This window comes from Phaenicophaeus curvirostris, unplaced genomic scaffold (assembly GCF_032191515.1).
Source record: "Phaenicophaeus curvirostris isolate KB17595 unplaced genomic scaffold, BPBGC_Pcur_1.0 scaffold_59, whole genome shotgun sequence".
Lineage (NCBI taxonomy): Eukaryota > Metazoa > Chordata > Aves > Cuculiformes > Cuculidae > Phaenicophaeus > Phaenicophaeus curvirostris.
Window position 1 is genome coordinate 101,655 of NW_027206681.1, and position 8,233 is coordinate 109,887.

The 8,233-nt window shown below is 67.2% G+C and overlaps 1 protein-coding gene across 1 annotated transcript in view; it reads left to right on the forward strand.

The window, feature by feature from the left end:
• INPPL1 (inositol polyphosphate phosphatase like 1) overlaps positions 1-6,854 on the forward strand; it is a 42,972-nt gene extending 36,118 nt beyond the window's left edge. Inside the window, 2 exon segments of the mRNA XM_069881642.1 lie at positions 3,736-3,833; positions 5,542-6,854. Coding sequence (XP_069737743.1) covers positions 3,736-3,833; positions 5,542-6,770 — 1,327 coding nt within the window. The 3' untranslated portion in view covers positions 6,771-6,854.
• The last annotated feature ends 1,379 nt before the right edge of the window (positions 6,855-8,233 follow it).

The following is an 8,233-nucleotide window of genomic DNA, read 5'->3' on the forward strand; positions in this document are numbered from 1 at the left end:
GGGGGACACTGGGATTGGGGGGGCTGGGATTGGGGGAGACATTGGGATTGAGGGGGGGACACTGGGATTGGGGACACTGGGATTGGGGGGGACACTGGGATTGGGGATACTGGGATTGAGGGGGCTGGGATTGGGGGGACACTGGATTGAGGGGACGCTGGGAGTGGGGGGGGCTGGGATTGGGGGCTGGGATTGAGGGGACGCTGGGATTGGGGGGGCTGGGATTGGGGGGGACACTGGGATTGGGGGGGCTGGGATTGGGGGGGAAACTGGGATTGGGGGGGCTGGGATTGGGGGAGACACTGGGATTGGGGGGACACTGGGATTGGGGAGGGGCTGGGATTGGGGACACTGGGAGAACTGGGGGCACTGGGACGGCCTGGGACCCCCTCTAGATTTTTGGGGTCCCCCCCTCACCCCGTTTTCCCCCCCCCAGCTCGAAGCTGGAGGCTGAGATGGAGCAGGGGGCAGGGACTTGGGGGGCACTGGGATGGGGGATACAGGGATGGGGGGGCCTGGGAGAACTGGGGGGCACTGGGACGGTTTGGGACCCCCCCCAAATTTTTTGGGGGGCCCCCCCTCACCCCGTTTTTGCCCCCCCCAGCTCGAGGGCCGGAGGCCCCGGAGCCGCAGCCGAGCAGCTTCACCAACCCCGCGTACTTCGTGCTGGAGGGGGTCCCGCAGCTCCCGCCCCCCCCGAGCCCCCCAACTTCTCGCCGACCCCCCCCCTTTTCCCCCCGCGCCCCCCGCTTCCCCGGGACCCCGAAAGCTCCCTCGGACGAGGACGCGGCCCCCCCAAACCTGCCCCCCCCGGCCTTCCCCGCCCCCCCCGGCTGCCCCGGGGCCCCCCCCCAAAGCGAGGACCCCAAAAACCGCTGCCCCCCCCCCCCGCACCGCCGTGCGCCGAGGGGGCCCCCCCAAAACCGCAGCCCCGTACCGAGGGGCCGGGGGGACCCCCCACAGCCCCGGGGGGGGCGCCCCAAAAGCAGGGGGGAACCCCTGTCTGCGGGGTCACCCCCATCCCTGGGACCCCCCAACCTTGGGGGTCCCCCCAGCTCTTGGGGGGCTCCCCACGTCCATGGGCTCCCCCACATCCGTCAGCCCCCCCGCTTTTGGGGGTCCCCCCGCCTCCATGGGCTCCCCCACATCCGTGAGCCCCCCCGCTTTCGGGGTCCCCCCACATCCATGGGGCTCCCCAACCTCGGGGGCCCCCCCCAGTCTTGGGGGTCCCCCCACATCCATGGGCCCCCCAGCCTTGGGGGGCTCCCCACTTTCGGGGGTCCCCCCACAGCCACGGGGCTCCCCAATCTTGGGGGTCCCCCCAGTCTGGGTGGTCCTCCCACCCCCATGACCCCCCCCACTTTTGGGGGTCCCCCCGCTCTGGGGGGTCTCCCACCTTCTGGGGGCGCCCCCCCGTCCTCCTCCTCCTCCTCCCTGGGGCTCCTCCCTCCTGGGGGTCCCCCCCCCGGCTCCTCCTCAGGGGGGCTCCCCCCAAACCCCGGGGGGGTCCCCAGTTTTCGGGGGGGGGCCCCCCCCGGCCCGGGACGCTCTCTGCTCGGTGCTGCAGGTGCCAAGTCCCTCAGCCAGGGGGAGCTCGGGCTGGGGAGGGGGCGCCCCCCACCCGCGCCCCCCAACTGCAGCCTGGAGGTGAGGGGGGACCCCGGGTTGGGGGTCCACAGGGGTGGGACCCCCGATTTGGGGGGGGGGAACGGGGGTGGGAACCCGGTTTTTGGGGGGAAAAGGGGGTGGGACCCCAATTTGGGGGGGGGAAAGGGGGTGGGACCCCGATTTGGAGGTGGGGGGAAGGGGGTGGGACCCAATTTGGGGGGGGGAAAGGGGGCTGGGACCCCAATTTTTGGGGGGGAAGGGTGTGGACCCCGATTTTGGGGGGGGAAAAGGGGGTGAGACCCCCAATTTGTGGGGGGGGGAATGGGGTGGGACCCCGATTTGGGGGGGGAAAAGGGGGTGAGACCCCAATTTGGGGGGGGGGGAAAGGGGGTGGGACCCCGATTTGGAGAGGGGGAGGGAAGGGGGGTGGGAACCCAATTGGGGGGGAGGGAAGGGGGTGGGACCCCGATTTGGGGGTGGGAAAGGGGGGTGGGACAGGGGGTGGGACCCCGAATTAGGGGTGAGGGGAAGGGGGTGGGACCCCGATTTGGGGGGCAGGCTCACAGTTTGGGGGGGTCAGGGGGCTGGGGGTCCCAATTAGTGGGGGGTTCCAACTTGGGGGGGCCCCAAACGGGAGGGTCTCAAACTGGGTTCCCACTTGGGGTCTCAAACTTGGGGGTCCTGGGGTCTCACCCTGGGGTCCCACCTGGGGTCCCACTGGGGGTCCCAACTGGAGATACTGGGGTCCTGGGGTCCCACCGGGGGGTCCCACCTGGGGATCCCACTCTGGGGGTCCCACTAGGGGTCCTGGGGTCTTGGGGTCCCACTGGGGGTCCTGGGGTCTTGGGGTCCCACTCTGGGGGTCCCACTGGGGGTCTGGGGGTCCCACTGGGGGTCCTGGGGTACTTGAGGTCCCAGTCTGGGGGTCCCACTGGGGGTCTTGGGATCTTGGGGTCCCACTGGGGGTCTCACTGCGGGTCCCACCTTGGGGTCCCTGAGGTCCCACTCTGGGGGTCCCACTCTGGGGGTCCCACTGGGGGTCTTGGGGTCCCAGTGGGGGTCTTGGGGTCCCATTGGGGGTCCCACTGGGGGTCCTGGGGTCTTGGGGTCCCACTCTGGGGGTCCCACTGGGGGTCTGGGGGTCCCACTGGGGGTCCTGGGGTACTTGAGGTCCCACTCTGGGGGTCCCACTGGGGGTCTTGGGGTCCCAGTGGGGGTCTTGGGGTCCCATTGGGGGTCCCACTGGGGGTCCTGGGGTCTTGGGGTCCCACTCTGGGGGTCCCACTGGGGGTCTGGGGGTCCCACTGGGGGTCCTGGGGTCCCTGAGGTCCCACTCTGGGGGTCCCACTGGGGGTCTTGGGGTCCCACTGGGGGTCCCACTGGGGGTCCTGAGGTCCCACTCTGGGGGTCCCACTGGGGGTCCTGGGGTACTTGAGGTCCCAGTCTGGGGGTCCCACTGGGGGTCTTGGGATCTTGGGGTCCCACTGGGGGTCTCACTGCGGGTCCCACCTTGGGGTCCCTGAGGTCCCACTCTGGGGGTCCCACTCTGGGGGTCCCACTGGGGGTCTTGGGGTCCCACTGGGGGTCTTGGGGTCCCATTGGGGTCCCACTGGGGGTCCTGGGGTCTTGGGGTCCCAACTCTGGGGGTCCCACTGGGGGTCTGGGGGTCCCACTGGGGGTCCTGGGGTCCCTGAGGTCCCACTCTGGGGGGTCCCACTGGGGGTTTTGGGGTCCCACTGGGGGTCCCACTGGGGGTCCTGAGGTCCCACCTTGGGGTCCCCGTGGGGGTGTTGTTGGGGTCCCAGCTGGGGTCCCCATGGGGGTGTTGGGGTCCCACCTTGGGGTCCCCGTGGGGGTGTTGGGGTCCCAGCTGGGGGGGTCCCCGTGGGGGTGTTGTTGCGGTCCCACCTTGGGGTGCCCGTGGGGGTGTTGGGGTCCCAGCTGGGGGGTCCCCGTGGGGGTGTTGTTGGGGTCCCAGCTGGGGTCCCCGTGGGGGTGTTGTTGCGGTCCCACCTTGGGGTCCCCGTGGGGGTGTTGGGGTCCCAGCTGGGGGGGTCCCCGTGGGGGTGTTGTTGGGGTCCCAGCTGGGGTCCCCCCAGGTGACGTTGGGGTGCGGGGTCCCCGCAGGCGGTGGGCTCGGTGGGGCGCTGGCTGCGGGCGCTGGGGCTGCAGCGCTACGAGGGGGGGCTGCTGCGCCACGGATGGGACCACCTCGACTTCCTGGGGTACGGGGGCGGGATTGGGGTTGGGGTCCCGGTTGGGTCCCAGTTGGGTCTGGGCCCCAGTTGGGGTCCTAGTTTGTTGTCCCGGTTGGGTTGGGGTCCTGGTGGGATGGGGTCCCGGTCGGGTTGGGGTCCCGGTTGGGGTCCCAGTTGGGTTGGGGTCCCAGTTGGATTGGGGTTGAGTTCCCAGTTGAGTGGGGCTGGGGTCCCAGTTAGGTTGGGGTCCCAGTAGGGTTGGGGTCCCAGTTGGGTTGGGGTCCCAGTTAGGTTGGGGTCCCAGTAGGGTTGGGGTCCCAGTTGGATTGGGGTCCCAGTTGGATTGGGGTTGAGTTCCTAGTTGAGTGGGGCTGGGGTCTCAGTGGGGTTGGGGTCCCAGTTGGATTGGGGTCCCAGTTGGGTTGGGGTCCTGGTGGGATGGGATCCCAGTTAGGTTGGGGTCCCAGTTGGGTTGGAGTCCCAGTTGGGTTGGGGTCCCGGTTGGGTTGGGGTCCTGGTGGGGTGGGGTCCCAGTTGGATTGGGATCCCAGTTGGGTTGGGGTCCCAGTTGGATTGGGGTTGAGTTCCCAGTTGAGTGGGGCTGGGGTCCCAGTTAGGTTGTGATCCCAGTTGGGTTGGGGTCCCAATTAGGTTGGGGTCCCAGTTGGGTTGGGGTCCCGGTTGGGTTGGGGTCCCAGTTGGGTTGGGGTCCTGGTGGGATGGGATCCCAGTTGGGTTGGGGTCCCAGTTGGATTGGGGTTGAGTTCCCAGTTGAGTGGGGCTGGGGTCTCAGTGGGGTTGGGGTCCCAGTAGGGTTGGGGTCCCAGTTGGGTTGGGGTCCCAGTTGGATTGGGGTCCCAGTTGGATTGGGGTTGAGTTCCTAGTTGAGTGGGGCTGGGGTCTCAGTGGGGTTGGGGTCCCAGTTGGATTGGGGTCCCAGTTGGGTTGGGGTCCCAGTTGGATTGGGGTCCCAGTTGGATTGGGGTTGAGTTCCTAGTTGAGTGGGGCTGGGGTCTCAGTGGGGTTGGGGTCCCAGTTGGATTGGGGTCCCAGTTGGGTTGGGGTCCCAGTTGGATTGGGGTCCCAGTTGGATTGGGGTTGAGTTCCTAGTTGAGTGGGGCTGGGGTCTCAGTGGGGTTGGGGTCCCAGTTGGATTGGGGTCCCAGTTGGGTTGGGGTCCTGGTGGGATGGGATCCCAGTTAGGTTGGGGTCCCAGTTGGGTTGGAGTCCCAGTTGGGTTGGGGTTGAGTTCCCAGTTGAGTGGGGCTGGGGTCCCAGTTAGGTTGTGATCCCAGTTGGGTTGGGGTCCCAATTAGGTTGGGGTCCCAGTTGGGTTGGGGTCCCGGTTGGGTTGGGGTCCCAGTTGGGTTGGGGTCCTGGTGGGATGGGATCCCAGTTGGGTTGGGGTCCCAGTTGGATTGGGGTTGAGTTCCCAGTTGAGTGGGGCTGGGGTCTCAGTGGGGTTGGGGTCCCAGTTGGGTTGGGGTCCCAGTTGGATTGGGGTCCCGGTTGGGTTGGGGTCCCAGTTGAGTGGGGTTGAGGTCCCAGTTAAGTGGGGTTGGGGTCCCAGTTAAGTGGGGTTGGGGTCATGGTAGGGTTGGGGTCCCAGTTGGGGTCCCAGTTGGCTCTGGGTCCCAGTTGGCTCTGGGTCCCAGTTGGCTTGGGATCCTGGTGGGATTTGGGCCCCAGTGGGTCCCGGTTGGTCCCAGTTGGTTCCTGACGGCCGCTCCCGCAGGGACATCACGGAGGACGACCTGGAGGAGGCCGGAGTGCGCGACCCCGGCCACCGGCAGCGCCTGCTCGACAGCCTGCGGAGGCGGCTCTAGCGGCCGCAGATCCCGGGGCAACAGATCCCAGAGCAACAGATCCCGCAGCAACAGATCCCGGAGCCGCAGGTCCCGGAGCCGCAGGTCCCGGAGCCCCAGATCCCGGAGCAACAGATCCTGGAGCTGCAGATCCCGGAGCCGCAGGTCCCGGAGCAACAGGTCCCGGAGCAACAGATCCCGGAGCCCCAGATCCCGGAGCAACAGATCCCGGAGCTGCAGATCCCGGAGCTGCAGATCCCGGAGCAACAGATCCTGCAGCCCCAGATCCCAGAACAACAGATCCCAGAGCCGCAGATCCCGGAGCAACAGATCCCGCAGCCCCAGATCCCGGAGCAACAGATCCCGGAGCTGCAAATCCTGGAGCTGCAAATCCTGGAGCCCCAGATCCCGGAGCCGCAGATCCCGCAGCCCCAGATCCCGGAGCAACAGATCCTGGAGCAACAGATCCTGGAGCCACAGATCCCGGAGCCGCAGATCCCGCAGCAACAGATCCCAGAGCCACAGATCCCGGAGCCACAGATCCCGGAGCCACAGATCCCGGAGCCGCAGATCCTGCAGCCCCAGATCCTGCAGCCCCAGATCCTGCAGCAACAGATCCCGCAGCCCCAGATCCCGCAGCAACAGATCCCGGAGCAACAGATCCCAGAGCTGCAGATCCCGCAGCCGCAGATCCCGCAGCCGCAGATCCCGCAGCCCCAGATCCCGCAGCAACAGATCCCGCAGCAACAGATCCCGGAGCCGCAGATGCCAATGCCACAGATCCTGGAGCTGCGAATCCTGGAGCCGCAGATCCTGCATCCCAGGGCTGCAAATCCTGAAGCTGCAGATCCTGGAGCCACAGATCCTGGAGCCGCAGATCCTGCATCCTGGAGCTGCAAATCCTGGAGCCGCAGATCCCGGAGCCGCAGATCCCGGAGCCACTGATCCTGCATCCTGGAGCTGCAAATCCTGGAGCCACGAATCCTGTAACTGCAAATCCTGCATCCCAGAGCTGCAAATCCTGGAGCTGCAGATCCTGCATCCTGGGGCTGCAAATCCTGGAGCCGCGAATCCCGCATCCCGGGGCTGCCAATCCCACGTCCCTGCATCCTGCAGCATCGCATCCTGCAGCCCTGCAGCCCGCGGTGACGCATCCTGAATCCCGGGACGCCGCATCCCACAGCATCGCATCCTGCATCCATGGATCCCTGCATCCTGCATCCCGCAGCTGCGGATCCCACATCCCAGGGCTGCGGATCCCTGCGTCCCACGACTCTGCATCCCGCAGCTGTGGATCCCGCATCCCACGACTCTGCATCCCGCAGCTGTGGATCCCGCATCCCACGACTCTGCATCCCGCAGCTGTGGATCCCACATCCCACGACTCTGCATCCCGCAGCTGTGGATCCCACATCCCACGACTCTGCATCCCGCAGCTGTGGATCCCACATCCCACGACTCTGCATCCCGCAGCTGTGGATCCCACATCCCACGACTCTGCATCCCGCAGCTGTGGATCCCACATCCCACGACTCTGCATCCCGCAGCTGTGGATCCCACATCCCAGGGCTGCGGATCCCACATCCCACGACTCTGCATCCCGCAGCTGTGGATCCCGCATCCCAGGACTGCGGATCCCGCATCCCACGACTCTGCATCCCACAGCTGTGGATCCCGCATCCCAGGACTGCGGATCCCGCATCCCACGACTCTGCATCCCGCAGCTGCGGATCCCACATCCCACGACTCTGCATCCCGCAGCTGTGGATCCCACATCCCAGGACTGCGGATCCCACATCCCACGACTCTGCATCCCGCAGCTGTGGATCCCGCATCCCACGACTCTGCATCCCACAGCTGCGGATCCCACATCCCAGGGCTGCGGATCCCGCATCCCAGGGCTGCGGATCCCACATCCCACGACTCTGCATCCCGCAGCTGCGGATCCCGCATCCCACGACTCTGCATCCTGCAGCTGTGGATCCCACATCCCAGGGCTGCGGATCCCGCGTCCCTCGACTCTGCATCCCGCAGCTGTGGATCCCGCATCCCAGGGCTGCGGATCCCGCATCCCACAACTCTGCATCCCACAGCTGTGGATCCCGCATCCCAGGACTGCGGATCCCGCATCCCACGACTCTGCATCCCACAGCTGTGGATCCCGCATCCCAGGACTGCGGATCCCGCATCCCACGACTCTGCATCCCGCAGCTGCGGATCCCACATCCCACGACTCTGCATCCCGCAGCTGTGGATCCCACATCCCAGGACTGCGGATCCCACATCCCACGACTCTGCATCCCGCAGCTGTGGATCCCGCATCCCACGACTCTGCATCCCACAGCTGCGGATCCCACATCCCAGGGCTGCGGATCCCACATCCCACGACTCTGCATCCCGCAGCTGCGGATCCCGCATCCCACGACTCTGCATCCTGCAGCTGTGGATCCCACATCCCAGGGCTGCGGATCCCGCGTCCCTCGACTCTGCATACCGCAGCTGTGGATCCCACATCCCAGGGCTGCAGATCCCACATCCCACAACTCTGCATCCCACAGCTGTGGATCCCGCATCCCAGGGCTGCGGATCCCACATCCCACGACTCTGCATCCTGCAGCTGTG